This window comes from Hyperolius riggenbachi, chromosome 2, assembly GCF_040937935.1.
Source record: "Hyperolius riggenbachi isolate aHypRig1 chromosome 2, aHypRig1.pri, whole genome shotgun sequence".
Taxonomy (NCBI): Eukaryota; Metazoa; Chordata; class Amphibia; order Anura; family Hyperoliidae; genus Hyperolius; species Hyperolius riggenbachi.
In genome coordinates, this window is record NC_090647.1 from 220,054,782 (window position 1) to 220,077,029 (window position 22,248).

At 44.4% G+C, this 22,248-nt stretch overlaps 1 protein-coding gene across 6 annotated transcripts in view; it reads right to left on the reverse strand.

The window, feature by feature from the left end:
• TMEM131 (transmembrane protein 131) overlaps positions 1-15,681 on the reverse strand; it is a 248,280-nt gene extending 232,599 nt beyond the window's left edge. For all 6 annotated transcript variants that reach the window (XM_068268162.1, XM_068268161.1, XM_068268160.1 and 3 more), the window contains exon 1: positions 15,287-15,681. In XM_068268162.1, coding sequence (XP_068124263.1) covers positions 15,287-15,425 — 139 coding nt within the window. In that variant the 5' untranslated portion in view covers positions 15,426-15,681. The remainder of the gene's footprint in view (positions 1-15,286) is intronic.
• Between the last annotated feature and the right edge of the window lie 6,567 nt (positions 15,682-22,248).

Sequence of the window (22,248 nt, forward strand, 5' to 3'; positions counted from 1 at the left end):
GCAAAGCCTAAAGATGCTCATTGGACTTTTGGCCCCTTAGCGCACCTAGGCTGCAAAAAAGTGCCACACATGTGGTATTGCCGTACTCAGGAAAAGTAGTATAATGTGTTTTGGGTTGTATTTTTACACATACCCATGCTGGGTGGGAGAAATATCTCCGTAAATAACTTATTTTTTATTTTACAATTGTCTATTTATAGAGATATTTCTCCCACTCAGCATGGGTATGTAGAAAAATACACCCCAAAACACATTATACTACTTCTCCTGAGTACGGCGATACCACATGTGTGGCACTTTTTTGCACCCTAACTGCGCTAAGGGGCCCAAAGTCCAATGAGTACCTTTAGGATTTTACAGGTCATTTTGCGACATTTGGTTTCAAGACTACTCCTCACGGTTTAGGGCCCCTAAAATGCCAGGACAGTATAGGAACCCCACAAATTACCCCATTTTAGAAAGAAGACACCCCAAGGTATTCCGTTAGGAGTATGGTGAGTTCATAGAAGATTTTTTTTTTGTCACAAGTTAGCGGACATTGATTTTAATGTTTTTTTTTTTTCACAAAGTGTCATTTTCCGCTAACTTGTGACAAAAAATAAAATCTTCTATGAACTCACCATACTCCTAACGGAATACCTTGGGGTGTCTTCTTTCTAAAATGGGGTCATTTGTGGGGTTCCTATACTGCCCTGGCATTTTAGTGGCCCTAAACCGTGAGGAGTAGTCTTGAAACCAAATGTCGCAAAATGACCTGTGAAATCCTAAAGGTACTCATTGGACTTTGGGCCCCTTAGCGCACTTAGGGTGCAAAAAAGTGCCACACATGTGGTACCGCGTGCTCAGGAGAAGTAGTATAATGTGTTTTGGGGTGTATTTTTACACATACCCATGCTGGGTGGGAGAAATATCTCTGTAAATGACATTTGATTTTTTTTTTACACACAATTGTCCATTTACAGAGAGATTTCTCCGACCCAGCATGGGTATGTGTAAAAATACACAACAAAACACATTATACTACTTTTCCTGAGTACGGCGGTACCACATGTGACACTTTTTTGCAGCCTAGGTGCGCTAAGGGGCCCAACGTCCTATTCACAGGTCATTTTGAGGCATTTGTTTTCTAGACTACTCCTCACGGTTTAGGGCCCCTAAAATGCCAGGGCAGTATAGGAACCCCACAAGTGACCCCATTTTAGAAAGAAGACACCCCAAGGTATTCCGTTAGGGGTATGGTGAGTTCATAGAAGATTTTATTTTTTGTCACAAGTTAAAAAACGTGTAAAATGACACTTTGTGAAAAAAAAACAATAAAAATCCAATTTCCGCTAACTTTTGACAAAAAATAAAATCTTCTATGAACTCATCATGCACCTAACAGAATACCTTGGGGTGTCTTCTTTCTAAAATGGGGTCACTTGTGGGGTTCCTATACTGCCCTGGCATTTTAGGGGCCCAAAACTGTGAGTAGTCTGGAAACCAAATGTCTCAAAATGACTGTTCAGGGGTATAAGCATCTGCAAATTTTGATGACAGGTGGTCTATGAGGGGGCAAATTTTGTGGAACCGGTCATAAGCAGGGTGGCCTCTTAGATGACAGGATGTATTGGGCCTGATCTGATGGATAGGAGTGCTAGGGGGGGTGACAGGAGGTGATTGATGGGTGTCTCAGGGGGCGGTTAGAGGGGAAAATAGATGCAATCAATGCACTGGGGAGGTGATCGGAAGGGGGTCTGAGGGGGATCTGAGGGTTTGGCCGAGTGATCAGGAGCCCACACGGGGCAAATTAGGGCCTGATCTGATGGGTAGGTGTGCTAGGGGGTGACAGGAGGTGATTGATGGGTGTCTTAAGGTGTGATTAGAGGGGGGAAATAGATGCAAGCAATGCACTGGCGAGGTGATCAGGGCTGGGGTCTGAGGGCGTTCTGAGGTGTGGGCGGGTGATTGGGTGCCCTAGGGGCAGATTAGGGTCTAATCTGATAGGTAACAGTGACAGGTGGGGATAGGGGGTGATTGATGGGTAATTAGTGGGTGTTTAGAGGAGAGAAGAGATGTAAACACTGCACTTGGGAGGTGATCTGATGTTGGATCTGCGGGCGATCTATTGGTGTGGGTGGGTGATCAGATTGCCCGCAAGGGGCAGGTTAGGGGCTGATTGATGGGTGGCAGTGACAGGGGGTGATTGACGGGTGGCAGTGACAGGGGGTGATTGATGGGTGATTGTTGGGTGATTGACAGATGATCAGGGGGGATAGATGCATACAGTACACGGGGGGGGGGGGGTGATCAGGATGGAGTAGGGGGCAGATTAGGGACTAAAAAAATATATATATTATATATATATAGCGTTGACAGATAGTGACAGGGAGTGATTGATGGGTGATTAGGGGGGTGACTGGGTGCAAACAGTGGTCTGGGGGGGGGGGGTGGTCAGGGGGGGTCTGAGGGGTGCTGTGGGCAATCAGGGGGCAGGGGGGGGGGGGGAATCAGTGTGCTTGGGTGCAGACTAGGGTGGCTGCAGCCTGCCCTGGTGGTCCCTCGGACACTGGGACAACCAGGGCAGGAGGCAGCGCAGTGATCTCCCCTGAATTATTTTCCAGCCGGGTGGCATGAATTAGTAGCCGGGTGGCAGGAAAAATTAGCCGGGTGGGGCGAGATGAAAATGCAGGGTAACTCTACTTACAGCATAGGAGGTGGTGAGTAGATGAGCCGATGACAGCCGGGTAGTCACCAAATATAGCCGGGTGGAGCACCCGGCTAAAAGAGCTTGGGGAGAACACTGAGCCAGTATAATAGGCTTTGTATACATTACAAAGCCTATTATACAAAGTACATGCGCCTTTCCGGGTGCTAGTAACCCGCCGGCGCTTCCGAACGACCGGCGGGTTACAGCGAACGGGGGGCGGAGCCAGTCCCCGGCGGCTGATCGCGTCACGAATGACGCGATCGTCGCATAGCCACGCCTGCAGCCGCCCCCGATGGGCGTATTGCGGTCGTTTGGGCCCGGACTTTGCCGCCGCCCATCGGCTGGGGGCGGTCCTCAAGTGGTTAAGGCTCCGTGCAAATCAGTTTTCCGATTCCGGCTTTCAATTCCGATTTTCCCTGAATGCATTCAACAGAAAAACGGATCAAAAAATGCAGCATGCAGTAAAGATTAAAAATCGGAATCTGAAGTAAAAACCGATTAAAAAGCGGAATCGGAATCGCATGCAGTGTGCAGGGAGCCTAATGGATGCACAAATGTGTTGCACAAGTGTGAAGAGGCCTTAAAGCATTTATAACACTGTTCACATACCTGCTGTGGTTCATAGCCTTGCCCCACTGTATTCTTATACAGCCCTTTCGCACTGTGCAATACCATCGCAATGCTGCTGTAAAGACACACCGCACATTAGACATGAGGTGTGAAAAAACACCGCAAGGCCTGGAACCCACTAAAAAGCACAAAGCGCTATCGCAATCGCTAGCGATTTGTGATAGCGCTTCACAAGCAATTTTGGGAGCGTTTTCACTGCACCTATACAATTCATTAGAATGGAATCCCAAAATGCTGCATGCCCTGCGATTGAGATTTCCCTAATCGCAATTGCTCTAGTGGAATCAGTCCCATCCATTTACATTGGTGGAGTATTTAGGGAAATCGCTAGCGACCGAGAGCGCTCCCTAAGGGCCCGTTCACACTTCTAATCGCAAAACTTGCAGGAGTGATTTTCCCGCGATTAACGCGGGAAAAAAAAAAAATCACTTGACACTGCGGCGGTTTTGGAGTGATCCCGATTAGCGTGCTTTGCACGCTAATCGCGGAACGCTCGCCGCCGGCAAACCGCTGCATGCAGCGTGGTTGCGGTTATCGCTAACCGCTGCCGTGAGAACACTGCCACTTGCTACATTGTGTAGCGGTTTTTGCAAAACCGCTAGCTGTTTGCCATGAGCATGAATCGCGCGATTCCCGCTCAGGTGAGAACGGGCCCTAAGGGCCCTTTTCCACTAGCAATCGCAATCACAAACGCCAGCGATTGCGATTTTTCAATAATTCTGTTATGTGATTGCGATTTGCGATTTTCATTTGCATTGCATTATCATTGTAAAAAAAATAAATAAATAAATAAATAAAAATAAAAACGCTCCAGCAAGCGATTGCGATTAGCGATTTCCAAATCAAATCACTGTAGTGGAAAATACTTCTTGTGATAAACTAACAACTCTAGCGATTTAAAAATCACTAGCGATTTGCGATTCAGCAATCACAATCGCTCTAGTGGAAAAGGGCCCTTATTAATGCTCAAAAAAGTGAGTTCCAGTCCTCAAGCATGTGCAGGTGGACATGTGAGTGTAAGTTCCCTGCGAACACTGCACTTCATTCTCCAGACACTGAACGCCACTGCTCTACCCACTGACACAAAATAGTGTCAACAGTTCTAACCTACTTACATGCTATTTAAAACAATGAAGAGGTTCCTTAAAGATTGGATTTAGAATATTTAATAAATAACTGGATTAGAGGACAATACCACCATCTGCTCTTATGTCTGACACTATCGCAACAAGTGTTGTGCTTCTGAGAAAACCCAAAAGCACAAGCCTACTACTCATTCTCTGTAATGTGCAAGGCCACTTTTCCCATTTATAATTAAATAACATACAAAGGTATTATTAAATGGTAAGAGACACCCCAGGAATTGGGCAGCGTGCTGGGTGTGACCTGGAAACCATGAATGGACAGGCATGCATTACTCATTAGGATCAAATTCCAGGTGAACTGATAACTCCACTAGGTTCGCTAGCAAGCTATACTAGACAGTCCAGTACTCTGCCTGGGATCGCCTAGGATACAGTGTGACTGCTACAAATGTCACTCCGGTCCTGACCTGAAATATTTTAGGTGAACACAAGTAAATCATTCTTACAAGTCAACACAAGAGGACCCAAACCATGCTTATAACAATTATTCATTCTGCTAAATTAGTTCTGCGCCTGCAAAGTACAGTCCGTAGGACATCCGATGACAGGACCGCGTGAGGCGCACGTTGGAGCGCAAGGAGAAGCCAGCCTGGCCAGGTGAGCCACCGGAGCGGCGTCGAGGGCACGTCCTGCCTGCCACGGGCAGGTGAGTGGATTAGTATTTTTTTTTTTTTTTTTTTTTAACCAACTCCGTGGACTCTCCCTTTAAGCAGAGCTCAGATCAGAGAAGCATATAGAACACTGCAGCACAAGCTCTAGTTACAGTTCTTGGAAAGTATTGTCCAAGCATCACACAAGAAGTCTGTATACTGTATATCAAACACCAAAGTTAACATTTAAATGACTATGCTTCTAGTGCAAAGCCCACAGTGAGTGAATGTTAAAGAAAATTCTGGCATGCGGCAACAACAAGAAAAAAAATGTTCAAGTTTCCTATTCTAAGGCTTCTTTCACAGTGAGACGTTACAGGTGCACGTTAGTGCAGCCTGTAACGCACCCCACCGCACAGCAATGAAAATTCAATGGGCTGTTCACAGTGCCCACGTTGCGTTACACAGTAACGCTGCACATTCATTTGAAGTGCAGCATACTCTGCGTTCTAGCGGCTTAACCCGCGTTAGACTGTATGCACATGCTCAGTATGGGGTTTCTTTTTTATTTCAGGGGCGGAGAGGAGGCGGGGAGAGGCAGCTACGTAGCCAGGCACATGGCTACTTGACATTCACTGCACTTGCAGTGTTTACTTCTTGGAGCGGCCGCTGATTGGCTGGCAGGACCACGTGATGCGGAGAGCTCCGCTCAGGTGGTCTCCGCAGCGCCTCCGACAGAGCAGGCGCACCAAGAGCTGCTTGTAACGCGGCTCTTGGTAGCGTCCTGCTCCAACACCACCAGGCGTTGTGTTAGGGGCACGTTATGTGCCCTGCAACGTCCCCTAAACGCAACGTCTTGGTGAGAAAGCAGCCTTAAAGTATCAATGTTCCAAAACAGAAAAAAAAAAAAATGGAAGCCCACAGTGGGCTAATTACCTTTTTAGAAGTGTGCTGCTGCTGCACACTGTTCCCAGTTGTTTCAATTTTAACAGGATACCATTCTAATATGAAATCAGAAAAGCTCCCCCTGGCGACAGCACATGATTCGGAACTGAAGAGGTGCAAGTTCCCAACTGCGCAAGCACAGAGAATGCAAGTGCTCTTTCACAAGCGCCCTCTCACTGTGCAGATGCAGCTTGAAACTGGCGTCTGCACCCATCAGAATAGCTCTGTGCCGCTCGGAGGAGCCTTGAAGTGGCATGAGAGGACAGGGAAATGGTAGGTGGGGACCCCTGAGGAAAACAAGGAAAAGCAGTACACTACTACAAAAAGTAATCAAGCCCACTATGGGATTAATTTAACACATTTTATATTAATTTATTAGATTATAGATTTTAAGGTACTCAAAGGATCTTTCCAATAAGTGGATTAAATGCTGTGGTTTACAAATTAGTACCTATGTTACTTAGAACTAGTGTAACTTTTTTCCCCTTTTAACCTCACTGAAAATCCCCATACACACACACACACACACACACACAAAATGTAAGGTGGTAATAACTGCCCCCTGTACCAAGAATCCAGCAGGTGTACAGCTTAGGAAGCAATCCACCCTGGGGACCGATTCAGCCAAAAGATAGCAGGGTTCTCTCCACTTACCCTGCCCACTGCAACGTTGGTCCTGCAGTCAACCCGCCCATGCATAGCAACAGAAAATGCTGCTAACCTGCTGGCTAGCGATGCATCTGTAATGCCTTGAAACTGCAATGTTGCCTAAGGGATCTAGTACCGATCCCTGACTGGCAATATGCCTCTTACGCGTGTACGAAGCTTATGCATTAATTCAGGGCTATAAATGACAAGTTCACAGCAGATAGGGAAACCTGACTGCAGCATACAGGACCGTCTCAAAAAATTAGCATATTGTGATAAAGATCATTATTTTCTGTAATGTACTGATAAACATTAGACTTTCATATATTTTAGATTCAAATACACACAACTGAAGAAGTTCAATCCTTTTATTGTTTTAATATTGATGATTTTGGCATACAGCTCATGAAAACCCCAAATTCCTGTCTCAAAAAATTAGCATATTTCATCCGACCAATAAAAGAAAAAAAAAGTGTTTTTAAAACAAAAAAAAAGTCAACCTTCAAATACTTATGTTCAGTTATGCACTCAATACTTGGTCAGGAATCCTTTTGCAGATATGACTGCTTCAATGCAGCGTGGAATGGAGGCAATCAGCCTGTGGCACTGCTCAGGTGTTATGGAGGCCCAGGATGCTTTGATAGCGGCCTTAAGCTCATCCAGAGTGTTGGGTCTTGCGTCTCTCAACTTACTCTTTACAATATCCCACAGATTCTCTATGGGGTTCAGGTCAGGAGAGTTGGCAGGCCAATTGAGCACATGAATACCATGGTCAGTAAACCATTTACCAGTGGTTTTGGCACTGTGAGCAGGTGCCAGGTCATGCTGAAAAATGAAATCTTCATCTCCATAAAGCTTTTCAGCAGATGGAAGCATGAAGTGCTCCAAAATCTCCTGATAGCTAGCTGCATTGACCCTGCCCTTGATAAAACACAGTGGACCAACACCAGCAGCTGACATGGCACCCCAGACCATCACTGACTGTGGGTACTTGACACTAGACTTCAGGCATTTTGGCATTTCCCTCTCCCCAGTCTTCCTCCAGACTCTGGCACCTTGATTTCCGAATGACATGCAAAAGTTGCTTTCATCCCAAAAAAAAGTACTTTGGACCACTGAGCAACAGTCCAGTGCTGCTTCTCTGTAGCCCAGGTCAGGCGCTTCTGCTGCTGTTTCTGGTTCAAAAGTGGGTTCATGCGTCCATCTGCTGAAAAGCTTTATGGAGATGAAGATTTCATTTTTCAGCACGACCTGGCACCTGCTCACAGTGCCAAAACCACTGGTAAATGGTTTAATGACCATGGCATTACTGTGCTCAATTGGCCTGCCAACTCTCCTGACCTGAACCCCAATATCTGTGGGATATTGTGAAGAAAAAGTTGAGAGACACAAGACCCAACACTCTGGATGAGCTTAAGGCCGCTATCGAAGCATCCTTGGCCTCCATAACACCTGAGCAGTGCCACAGGCTGATAGCCTCCATGCCACGCCGCATTGAAGCAGTCATTTCTGCAAAAGGATTTCTGACCAAGTATTGAGTGCATAACTGAACATAATTATTTGAAGGTTGACTTTTTTTTGTTTTAAAAACACTTTTTTTTTTCTTTTATTGGTCGGATGAAATATGCTAATTTTTTGAGATAGGAAATTTGGGTTTTCATGAGCTGTATGCCAAAATCCTCAATATTAAAACAATACAAGGCTTGAACTACTTCAGTTGTGTATATTTGAATCTGAAATATATGAAAGTATAATGTTTATCAGTACATTACAGAAAATAATGAACTTTATCACAATATGCTAATTTTTTTTTAGAAGATCCTGTACTTCTGATAAGTGATCAGAAACCTTAAAATTCCCTTGTGGCTGAGAAAAGCAGTTCTAAAAGCAGATAAAAAAAGTGCCGTAGGGGAAAAAAAAAAAAAAAAAAAACACAGCAGAGGAGTACACAGATTGGAGGACCCATAAAAAGGAGCATAATCACTGTAACAAATTAAAGAGTGCACAATAACAAGGGAACTATAAAAGCAGTTAACTTGACCCCATAGAGGGCCCTGACTCACTGGAGAGTGCTTTGTGGGTCATTTTCGGGTTTGTTTGTTTTTTTTGGGTTTTTTTAAACGCCTCCATTAACTTACATTAAACGTTTTCAACAAAATCACAATCTCGGATATTTTGCAGCACAGGGGTTATCAGGTTCAGGAACCACAAATTACTAAACCAATGATAAATCAATCAGGATGACTAATATTAGTCAATCTTCAAAATCCAAACAGCCCTATTGCAAAAGTTCAGGTTCAGGCCAAGGGTGCAGACTCTCTGTGTTGAGCAAGAGAAACTACCTGGTGGAATTTCACGTCACACCATTACTCCGAGTACACAGGGTGGTGTTGCCAAGCTTCCACAGAAAAGCAATTTGAGCTTACTGTGGACACTCAAGGCTCATACACACATCAGACCATAGTCTTTGGAAAATGAAAGTTCACAGACCAATTTTACCCCCTTCCATGTAGTATGAGAGCCATACCTACACAGTCTATTCTATGGAGCTGAACTCCCCATCAGACAGAAATCTTTGCAAGATGCTGCACACAAAGATGCTGTACACATTCAACAGATCAGTATCTGCAAAAGATCTGTTCCTGCAAAATGCATTCATAGTCTATGATATCTGCAGATCATCATACACACCTTGTTTAACAGACATTTATCTGCAGATCAGATCCACAAGGATGGATTTTCAGATCTGCAGATGATTGTCTGATCTGCAGATGAATGTCAGTTAAACAAGGTGTGTATGATGATCTGCAGATCTCATAGACTATGAATGCAATTTGCAGGAACGGATCTTTTGCAAAACAGATCTTTTGCAGATACTGATCTGTTGAATGTCTACAGCAACTTCGTGTGCAGCATCTTGCAAAGATTTCTGTCTGATGGGGAGTTCCGCTCCATAGAATAGACTGTAGAGTATGGCTCTCATACTACATGGAAGGGGGTAAAATTGGCCTGTGATCTTTCATTTTCAAAAGACTATGGTCTGATGTGTGTATGTGGCCTCAGTCAGCTGTGGGTGTTTTTGGAGATTTTTTTTATTTATAATATTAAACTGCATGCAACCATGTATATTTGGTCAATTGTATAACATAACTGAAAGTTCCCAGAGGGAATGCTTTTTTAACAGTCAGCACTGTGAAACGCAAAAAAAAAAAATAAAAATAAACACCCATTGACTTGCATTAAAATTGCCACAATGGTGATCATTCAAAGAATCACTATTGCTGCAATATTGCTACGTTCCAAAGCAATAATATTGAAATGGTACGTACACATTGGCATACTACTAGTGGAGCACGGTGGAATTTGTTGGCATAACACATGGCATGCTGTGCGGTAGCAGACAACATGTGCGTGTTTAGTTGCATTGAAGCATGCTTTTAATTAACTCTATGCATCACAATGCACAAATATTACGTAATGCCCCTTTTTCCTTCCATTGCAATTCTGCTTTTGCATGGCATGCAGCACTGTTATGTGAACCTAGCTTTAAAAATACTAGCTGAATTAGGTCAACAACAAAAAACATTTAAATACAGTAGGTTCTCCATAGCTATGTGCAAGCGTTTGGACAGCTTTGTAGAAAATCTGAGATAGCGAGCGGACCCGTGCACCTAAAATACGGAAGTGACGTATGCCGCATCTAGTTACCAGCGTGGACAGCAGCGCTTAGACGGCTTGTTACCAGACGCCCCCGGTTCTACAGCGGTGAGAGCTACGAGGGTAACGGAATTAGGAGCTGTGTGGGACTTCTGTGAGAATACGGAACTGTAAGTGAAAAACTCCTGTTACCTTCTGAGATATATTCCAAGCTGTAAATCATGGAACAGACTGTTGGAAGCAGGGCTGTGGAGTCGGAGTCGAGGAGTGAGAGTCGGGCAATTTTGGGCACCCGGAGTCGGAGTTGGAGTCCGAGTCGTGGTTTCAGAAACTGAGGAGTCGGGAGTCGGAGTCGCATGATTTTTGTACAAAATCCACAGCCCTGTTAAGTATTAGACTAAGGAGTCGGAGTCGAGGAGTCGGAGTCTGAGCAATTTTGGGTACCTGGAGTCGGAGTCGTGGTTTCAGAAACTGAGGAGTCGGAGTTGGAAGATTTTTGTACCGATTCCACAGCCCTGGTTGGAAGGATACCTTTATTGAAAGGACATATTGGGACAGGTTCCCTGTTGAATACAAGTGAGCCCTGTGTCCATTTTTGGTGTTTTTGATATTTTTTATTTTATACAATCATTTATTTTTTGTGCACATTTGAGCAAAATACAGAAGGGCCCTTCTGCTATAGATGTGTGTGAAGGATTGAGAGAGTGAATGATTGAATTAGAGGGTTTTTTTTCATCTGATTTTCTATGCGTTTTTTAAAAATAAAAAGGATCAACTTCTTAGCGCGTGTTAGATTTATTATAGTTCTGAGATAGTGTCAATGAGACACGTGGTGAGGTTACCACCTGGCAAATAAAACATTTTGAATGTACAGGAAGCATTTATGGGCTGTTGCCGCCTGCTCAGATTTAGGGCTCGTTTCCACTATCGCGAATCTGCATGCGTCCAACGCATGCAGATCCGCACATGCAATACAAGTGGATGGGCCTGTTTCCACTGTAGCGTTGTTGAGGTGCGTTTTTTTCAGCGTGAAAAAAACGCACAAAAGAGCCAACGATTTCGCCTGCGTCGGGAATCCGTGCGAATCGCCGCTAATGTATTTAATAGTAAAAACGCATGCGTTTGTTACATGCGTTTTTACCCGCGATTTCGCGTGCGATTTCGCACCTTTTTCAATTTTATTTAGCCCTGGCAGTGTCATGGTTAATTTCGCATGGCACCCTGCCATGCGAAATCGCAGGCGAAATCGCGGGTAAAAACGCATGTGGAAACGCATCCGCATGCGTTTTTACAAGCGTCGGAATGCGGCCGAAATCGCGTCGCAACAGTGGGAACGAGCCCTTAGACATACATGCAAGAGATAGCTGCAACCACTGGCCTCTTGCAGCTGGCTCAAGTACCCAGCAAATAACAGAAGCGGCTGGCCAGCAGTTAAGTGTGTAAAGCCAAGTATACCCACGGGCAGATCACAGCCAGATCGATAGCGCATCTCCACCAAATGATCACTCCATCTGCACGAATATGCAAGCATCCTTTGCTGCATCAGAAATGAAAGACTGTGTAGACAATCATTTACACAACCGTGGCAAAACCCACAAAAGTCAATGAGAAACAGAACGATCGTCCACAATTTAATTGGATGTGGCAGTCGTTGAAAAAGAACGATTGCCACGGGTGGCTTCCGTGGTGAAACATGGTTTAACAAAATGTTTTGTTAACCAATGTTGCGCTTTATCGGAAAAAAAGTTAGTCACGAATCAATAAAGAAAATTGCTTGGTGGGTATAGGCCTTGAAAGATCTAGAACTGTAAATATTGCAAAGCCTTGCGAGACACTATTTGGTCACCTGCTAGAGCAGGGGTGTCAAACTCAATTACAAAGTGGGCCAAAATTGAGCTCTGGGACCAAGTCGTGGGCCAACCTCATTGTCTAGTGGCCACCTCTCCCCCCTATACAGTTCCCTGGTGTCTAGTGCCCCCTCCTTCCCCTATATGGTTCCCTGGTGTATAGTGGCCCTCGTCTATACAGTTCCCTGATGTTTATTGGTTCTCCCTCCCCTATACAATTCTCTGATGTTTAGTGGTCCTCCCTCCCCTATACAGTTTCCTGGTATCTAGTGGCTCCCTCCTTCTCCTATACAGTTCCCTGGTGTTTAGTAGCCCCCTCCTTAACCTATACAGTTACCTGGTGTCTAGTGGCCCCCCTCCCTCTCCTATACAGTTGCCTGGTACCTAGTGCTTTTCCCCTCCCCATACGACTTCCCGGTGGTGATCTAGGGCTTACTCTCCAATATACCTTCTCTGGTGGTCCTAAAGGGGCCAAACATAATACAAAGTACGGAAACCACCTGAGGGCCAAATATAATGGTTCAGAGGGCCAGATTTGGCCCACAGGCCAGTTTGACATGTATGGCTAGAGGGATCGGTCTGAAATTATGCTTCGGGACTGGACCAAACCAGTGCCTTTATATTAGAAACTAGACCAATCAAGGTGGAATCTGACTTATTTTCAAGCTGCATACATTTGCATAGAGAATTTGCATAATCCGGCATTCACTCAGAATTATATGCATCTCATCATTTCTACCCTCTAGTAGATGATCAAGCATTTTTTTTATAGTCTGGGAGCACTCTCGTAGAGTTTCCTGCAATGTGGGTTTCAGCGGTTTTCTCTGCATTTGCATTTTTCATGCGCTTGAGTATTGCGTGTTTATAATTGGCCTTTTCTACAAGTGAAAAAAATACAGTATCATATCTATTGTATCACTTCTGTAGTTCCATAGGAAAGCACTGTATACAAATAGCATACAGTATGCAGGACAAAACAACATGTTGTACGATTTTAAAACACGCACTGGGAATCAAAGGTACCTACGATTTATTATGCAGCCCACAGACTTTACTTTAAAACGATCTGAACAAGTGCGCTCTCAGTCAAAACATTCTAGCAAGTGACAGAAGTACCACAACCCACAGATACCAAGAAAACTGAAATAAAAATAAGGCAGTTGCCCAGAGCAACCACTCAACTTTCATGTGGTTAATCAAGCAGATTCTGATTGGCTTCTCAGCAAAATCACCACTTTTTTGTTGTCTTTGCACCTACATTGATATATCATCCTGTGTTTATAATGCGCAACAGCCTAAACCTATTTCTGTGGTCAATACATTGCTACTGAACATTTTGGCTGGAAATGTGCAAGTAGCTCCTGACATCGCTCGCCTCCTCTTTAGGGATCTATCAGTATAAACCACCTTGAGTAATACAACCTCATGCTGCATAAACGTCACAGAAAGTTTTCATAGCATGGTGCTACTCACATGTAAACACACACACACACACACACACACACACACACACACACACACACACACACACACAGTAAATTTGGACACTGGGAGAAGCCGCTGGTAGTATATCAGCAATACTGCTGAAATTCTAAGGCTTCTAAATCCTACCTACTCCTGAATTTAGCCCTATAATGCCTAACACTACCTATACCTTCTTGTCCTAAATTCAGGCTCCAGTTATGTCCAGCACCCAAATGATACACCGGGTGTCACAATTATCATTGTGGCCTAAGGTGGCTCCCAAATACCACACACATTCTAGAGCTAGTACGGTCGAGGTGGGCCAGCGTGAAAGTCTGTAGGGAACAGTTCTCCACTCACAGCAATGGGCTCTATTCACAATCACACATGCGGTAAGAGATTTTTTTACCGCTATATTACCGTCAGTGATGCATTTTATCCACTTTCACTAAATATATTCCGCATGTTTGCACAACAATGAACAATGCATAAAAAATGTTGGGAAACATGCGTAATTACATAGTAAACATGCGGAAACCATGCGTAAAAAAGTGGCAAACAAAAAGTTTTCCCCCCAAAAAAATTAAAGTCCAGCAAACACAGCACTCAAGGCTCCATTTAAGGTAATGGGAAGCGAAATACATCACAAAGTACTAGTAGGTGATTAAAAAAAAAAAAAAAAAAAAAAAATCACCTCCACGCTATATGTGTTTGGGTGTTTGTGTACATATATGTGTGCGAGGGCGTGTACAGTACACACATACATACATATAGTGTGTGTGTGTGTGTGTGTGTGTGTGTGTGTGTGTGTGTGTGTGTGTGTGTGTGTGTGTGTGTGTGTGTGTGTGTGTGTGTGTGTGTGTGTGTGTGTGTGTGTGTGTGTGTGTGTGTGTGTGTGTGTGTGTGTGTATATATATTAAGGCCTCGATTCATAAAACTGCCTGCGAGCGGGGAAAGTCGAGCGGGGAAACACCGCTGTCGGTATTTCCGCCTTCAGGGTGGTAATTCATAAAAATTTAGCTACTTGTGATATATGTGCGGAGATACTCCGCTGTAGGCAGGCGTTAGGCTGTCGGGAGACGTGCGGAAACAGGGGAAGCAGGCGGAATCCCTCCGTGCGGTGTTCTCTCTGCAGCTGCTTGGGAGGTCTGTCCCATTCACTGCAACGGATTCCGCACGCTTCTCGCCACATCAGAGGTAGCGGTAATACCCGTCCGCATACCGCTACCTCTAATCTTTATGAATTGACATTTGTTACTGTTGCTGTGATAATCACCGCGCAAGGCGGTGATTGATCACTCTGCTCGTGGATGTCGGCTTTTCATGCGGAAAAAGCCTTTATGAATGCATATTTTGGTGTGTGGTCGGTAAAGTGAGCGTTTTTTTGCATTTCCGAATGCGGGAATGCTTTATGAATCGAGGCCATAGTGTTTTTCCTGAAAGGTAGTAGTGGGCACCACACTACCAGCTCAATTCAAGTTACTATAGAGAATTAGCTCAATTTGTCAGGTAGTTTAGATTGACAGGACACCTGACCTCTGCAAGTTAATTGGCCCTCTGATCTGAACCTAGCGCAATGATTGGTTCTCTAGAATCTAGCTGAGCCCGTGCAGGACGGTGGCTGTGTAGGCAGAGTGTTAGTTCCTGTGGTTGAGTATCAGTGTAGCTTACCCTCTGTGTGGCTGCGGGCGCTGTGCAGAGTGAGGAGGGTGAGCAGCAGGCGGTAGATACCAGAAGCGGAGGTGCTCTTCTGCTCCCGGGCACAGCAGTGGCAGTTTTGGAGCTCTGATAGGTTGGGGGTCTGGGCCATGGCTAGCAGTCTCTCAGGAACACAGTAGCATGTGACAGCAGCTCTCCGCTAGGGTCCTCTCTTCCTGCTGCCAGCTCTGTCACAGGTGCCGCACTGCTCTCTTTATCAGTCTCCTCGCTGAGTTCGGTATTAACTCTCTAGTGTCTTCTCGTTCTTGTCACCCCTACAGACGTCCAGCGGAGCAGCAGAACATGAGGGGCCAAACCGACTGCTTGTGTTTTCATTTCCTTACACCAGAGCGTCTCCTGCCCACAAATATCCGCTTCCTGTGACAGAAGCGCCGCCTGTGTATGTGTGTGTGGCACAGCATCCGCAGCGACACCTGCTGGCGACAGGTGGAAGCTCGGTGGAGTGACAGTGAGCAGACCCATATCAATGTGAACACATCACCTCCGGAACACGTTTCGCACACACTCCTCTGTCACAGTCATTGCCGCTGTGCTTGTCATGTGCCTGTTACGTATGTGCTTCTTACACCAATGCCAATGTTTTCATATATAGTATTATTAGTATGTAGGGATGCTTCTGACACATTGAGCTTGTCATATACCTGTTATGAGCTTATTACACCAATGCCTATTAGTATGTAGGGATGCTACTGACATATTCAGCTTGCTATGTACCTGTTATGAGCTTCTTAAACGAATGCCAATGTTTTCATATATTGTAATATATTACTATGTAGGGATGCTACTGACATTCTTGTGTTTGTCATGTACTTTTTATGTGCTTCTTACACCAGTGCTAATATTTTCATCATATATTGTGTTATTAATATGTAGGGATGCTACTGACTCACGGTGCTTGTCGGGTACCTGTTATGTGCTTCAGTGCCAATGTTTCTATATACCGGTACGGCAAATAAAGGCTCCTGGAAATTTAGGCGCCCAGTAATGCTGATAGTAGAATATTAAATACCAATATTTTACTATAAAAGTGTAAAAATATCAATAATAAATACCAATATTTTACTATGGTCAAACCTAACACTACTCTCACACACAGAACCTTCCCACCCGACGCCTAACCCCACATGCACTGTCTAAAACTAAAAAGCACATACTACCGTGCCTAATGCATGAACCTAACACACACACACACACACACTCTATCCGCAATGCAATGATTGCATCGCATTCACAGCAAAAAAAAAAGACAAATCTTGTGGGCCGCAAAATATTGCCAATTCCTGATCATTTGTATTGGCGCCTATGGTGGCGCCCGATTAGTCCACCTTTTTACTGTTTCATCCATGTACAGTATCGTATTATTAATATGTAGGGATGCTAGCATCAGCAGAAGACACTTTGGTGCAGGGAAAATGTTATGTTGGATTATCTACAATACACTGGGAAACTTTTGAACATTTCATATATTTTTCTAAATGTGTTTGTATCTTGGAAAGCTTAAATAGATGTGCTCAGTAATCAGCAATCAGTATCTCTGTAATTGATTATCTACCTGACTGACTACTTTTCACCACTTATGACACTATACGCTTTACAGAGCATTAAAGTGGATCCGAGATGAACTTTTACTCATTGCATAATTGTGTTCCTTTCCTATTATAGGGCATTCCTCAAGCCAAATACTTTTTTGTTTTTATTTTAATTCTCTATTTCCCTATAAACTAAAGAAGCCACGCCCACATGTTTTCAGAGAGCCAGACAGTAGCAAGGGCTCATGGGAGCTCAGTCTGGGCAGGAGGAGGGGGAGGTAATACTAGCCAGAGATTTAGTGGCAGAGGGGAGGAGGGGGGATTAGGTTTTTTTGCTCAAGATGAAGATAAGCCTGCTTCTGTGTAATGTTTACAAACAACATGGCTGCTGTCATTGTATCACAGGAATAATCAATCATATTCTATTAAAGCTGTTTGCAGCTAGATTTGCTGTGTAAACTATCTAAACTTTAGATAAGATATGTAGACAAGTTACTTGTTATAGTTAGTTTTTCATCTCGGATCCGCTTTAAATTGTTAGATATAACCACATAGCAATGTGCTGAAATGATCCTATTGACATCATTGCATTGTGTCCGGGTTGCATGGGGTTCCATCATAATAAAGCGAGCCAAATGAATGACAACGAGGTCCCATGTGTTGCAACACATACCTTGCCAGAAGACACTAATTTTGAAATCTGTTGTAATGTGTCACGTGCTTATGGCAAAAGATTCAGTATAAACTTAGCCTTATCCTTCCTCCCTCTAATACAGCGCTCCACAGCAAGTCTATGAATGAACCAGCACTTCCTTAGTAATGTATTTGTTGCTTTTTTTTTAGACTGAGGCAGCCTAAGGTCTCTTTATCAAGGCAAAAAAGGTTCAAAGGCTCAATCTGTCTGCAGGGAGATCGGACCACTTAGGTAAAGGGAATTCCCTTGGGTGAAGAGTACCTCTAAGATACTTGCTGAACAGCAGTGTGTGGTGTGCGAGTGGCTACTGCGGTGTGAAACACACATTGACCGAAGACACCAATTTTGAAATCCATTGTGATGTGTCACATGCAAATCGCCACAGATTCGGCGTGAACCTGGACAAATCCTCCCTCCCTCTAATGCAGGGGTCCATACTTCAGGTCAGGTGTTGTGGCCACCAGTGGTGAACAAAGCCAACATTAGGGGTACATATTATCTCGGCGCTGGGCAGTGGGGTGCAGGGCGAGCCGAATGTTGGCTCTCCCTGCTGCCGCTAAACTCCCCGGCGACATCAAATACTAGTTCCTCTCAGAGTAGCTACAACTTGGAGGGAAATGTAATTCGGGTCTGGCGATCAGTTTTATGTGGGGCGCACAGCATAGCATTGCTGCTATGACGGGCCTCGAAATGAACTGATTTGAACATTAGGCCACTGTGCAAAATAAATGTATTAATATCTTTATTTTGTATCTATACAGCACTGATATCTTCCATAGTTCTTTTTACAGAGTACTGTCATGTTATTGACTGTCCTCAGAGGAACTTACAATCTAATACCCGCCATAATCATTGTCTAATGTCCTACAGACAGTACCATGGGGGAAAATGACACAGAGGGAAAGACAACTACATGGAGGGGAGTGACAGCTGCTGAAGGGCCTGGGTTCCAACCCAAACATGAACCTAGAGGATAATCTATCCATGACTGTGGTGCAGCTGCATGGGGCCCCTGTGCAGCTGCGTGGTCTGCACAGGTCTATATCCATCCCTGATGGCCACACTTGTTATAGGTGAGGGGATCATTGTGGCCTCATTTGTTAAATTACCAGTGGCTGATGGTACTCTTTGGACTCACCAAGGGATGAGGAGGAAATGGGTTTAGAGATTGGGGATTCCCTATCAAAGTTTTATAAGAGGGCCTCATGATTTATCGCTAGGTCGTAAAAAGAATGACAGTGTATGCCTAGCTACTGTACCATTAGATTTGGCCTTCAGTTGCTGTTTGCTATACAGTACAATATAATATTGCTGTTAATACTGTGGTCTTTTAAATCTATCCCTCCCCACTTTTTTTTGTTTTTTTCCCTTATGGACAGTACAATATGTTAAAAGAGAGTTCCAGATAAGTAAGTGTACTCCCAGTAGTTTAACAAATAGAATAGTATTGCTTTCTGCGTGGCCAGGATGGCGTGAGGTTTCTTGTTATATTAGAAACTGTTTTGACTGGTGCACTAATTGCTGTATTAATGTCTTCCCTCCTTCTGGCTGAACTTGAACTTCCTGATCATTATTTTTGCTCCAGTAGCCTCTGAGTCATTGAGTCTGAGAAATGAACCTTGAGGCTAAATCCACGCTGCATCAGATTCCTAACATGCACGGTACAGCAAATGCACTGTCACCAACTATGCCACAGAACCCTTATCCACAGAGGACTCCATTGTGTCCGTTACATTGAACATGTCATACATAGAATAGCGTACATAGGCAGATAAACCATCCGTTCACAGAGCCAATGTGAACCTCGCCTTAGTGCCCACTCCCCCTGTGCACATTGCATTGCAGTACTATCACAACACTGACCAAAAGACCCACCGAGGGTCAGATGTGCAGTGTGACTATACAGTGAATCATACAATACAATGAAAGTATGCTTTACAGCCACTGTAAATGCACTTATTACCCAGTTAACACACAATATGGTGTGCCCAACCCACAGTATGGTGTGCCTTACCCTATCAGAACCCACCACACTCAATATAAAAGCTCCACAGGAATATCATTACGATGATATTGCAACACACACTGTGTAAAAGGTCCCTCAGACTTATGTCTTATCTAAACTATCATGTATAGGCGAGTATAAACTGAGATTGTTTGCTCTTAAAATGACCCTCAGAGCAAAGTTTTGGTTTATAGTCAGGCCACTATACTTGGTGTCTAGTGGAAAGGGGGGCCACTAGACACCAGGTAATGTTTTAGGGTGGACCACTAAAAAACAGGTGATTCTGTATGGGAGAGGGAGGGGGGACCACTAGACACCAGGGAGCATATGCAATTCGAGGTGATAAGCAGCTGAAAATGTGTAAGCTTCTTATTATCTCACATCGCTCAGAATTTACAAGCAAATTCAACTGCCGGCTTTACCTGAGCAATGTCCAAGCATTAAGAGCAAAGCTCAGGCAAATACTAGCTACTCACCTGAGCAATGCTTCTGCAACCCAAGCAATGTGAAGGAGGCATTTGTGTCGTGATGCTGTCCTTAAAGTGGATCCGAGGTGAACTTTTACTCATTGCATATTTGTGTTCCTTTCCTATTGTTTAAAGGGCATTCCTCAAGCCAAATACTTTTGTTTTTGTTTTAATACTCTAATTCCGTATAAACTAAATAAGCCATGCCCACAGGTTTTCAGAGGGCCTTGGCAGTAGAAAGGGCTCACGGAAACTCAGTCTGGGCAGGAAGAGGAGGAGGTGTTAGTAGCCATTGATTTCAGAGGCAGGAGGGAGGAGGGGGATTAGGTTTTTTTCACAGGCTGAGTGCTGAAGATGCAGATAAGCCTGCCTCTGTGTAATGTTTTCAAACAACATGGCTGCTGTCATTGTATCACAGGAAGAAATAATCATTTTCTATTAAAACTTTTGGCAGCTAGATTTGCTGTGTAAACTATCTAAACTTTAGATAAGATATATAGACAAGTTACTTGTTATAGTTAAGCTGGCCATACACTGGTCCGATTTCCCGCCGATCGACAGCAGATTCGATCACTGGGACAGCGGAAGTACAACTAGAGGGCGCTCTATTTCAACTTCCGCTGTCACTGGTGTGATAGCGTAAGTTATATGCGGATGCCAGAGGTGCCACATGATGGGGACATCACGCCCGGGAGCCAGCCTCAAGTAATGTATACCGCCCCCCGGACAGGCGGCAGCAGCAGCTCAGCAGATTGTGAATCGGTTTCAGGCTGAAATCGATTCACAATCTGTTTGCAGTAAAGGCAGCCATACGATCCCTATCTGATCAGATTCGATCAGAGAGGGATCTGTCTGTTGGTCGATCTGATGGCAAATCCACCAGTGTATGGCTACCTTTTGTTTTTCATCTCGGATCCGCTTTAAGCACCATGGCCCTGCTGCCTTTCTCCCCTTTGAGATCCGTGTGCACCCATCACTATACCCGATGTCCACCGAAAGAGCCAGCAGGCTCCCAGCACTTACCTGATGTCCGTTGCTGCACGTCATGTACTGCTGGCATCGTTGGATTCCGATGTTCTGCTCCGCCCAGGCAACACGCCATGAATGCCACCGCTGCTGTCCTCTTCTGTCTTCTTCGGTGCCCAAGCAAAAGTGCCTTTCAAACTAAAGCTGGGGTTCCCCATTGGTCCATTATATTTTCATTAGTCCGTTGAGAATCGGGATGATTCCTAATGGTCCACCTAGTGTATGAATGGGGAGCAACAGTGCCAAAGATAAACATTTTGAGCTATGTCAAATGACTAGACGAGGCCAGTTATAGATTAGTAATTCTGGCTGCAAATTTTCAAATTGTATGCACCTTGATATTGAGTCAGTGAGATGTACTTCCTGCTGATTTTGACTAATTCAATTCCTACATAGCTGCATACAATTTGCATGTAAACCAGAATTAATATCTTATTGACCATCTCTACTAATGAGCTGTGCAAGACAAGACAGTGGGAGGCTACAATGAGCAGCCTTGCCATATGTAAAGGTCGAAAATGAAAGTTCCATTTCAACTGAAACAAATCAAACTAAATATTTACTAGTGTAAGTAATGATATGAAAGTAAGAGTGTGCAGGAGGGTTTTGGATGCACATGAATGGTTCACTCTGTCATAGAGGCTGCAGTATTTACTCATCAAACATATCGCATGTCGTAGAGGGTTGGGAACAGCACATGAATTAACTGAAAAAAGTGTGCGATGAACAGTCCTATGTACCCGCAGGACTGGATCCAGAACAGAAAGATTAAGGTCCGCACAACTTCTTCTGAAAAAAAAAACACATGATCTTTATTGTTAAATAATAAAGTACATGCTGTTTGGTAGCTTAAGGCCGCTGTTTCGGGACTCTTGCCCTTTTACAAGCCACGCATCTGGATCTGGCCACTTGGTCTCCGGAGTCCATAAACATCTTCTTTTCCGGGCTTCTCCCCCTAGTGTCTGAGAATGAATCAGAACTCCTAGCGTCTGATTCTCAGACCCTGGGGGGAGAAGTGACTTCTATAGAAGATTTCTCTGGACTCAAGAGGGTAGATGGAAGAGGTGAGTACAGCAGCCAGCTGCGCCACTGTGGCTTGGGTGGGTGGGGGGACGTTGGAGGCACTGAGGACATACACAACAGCTCCCAGGATGCCCCCTATAAATTCTCCACAGCATCCAGCATGCCCCCAT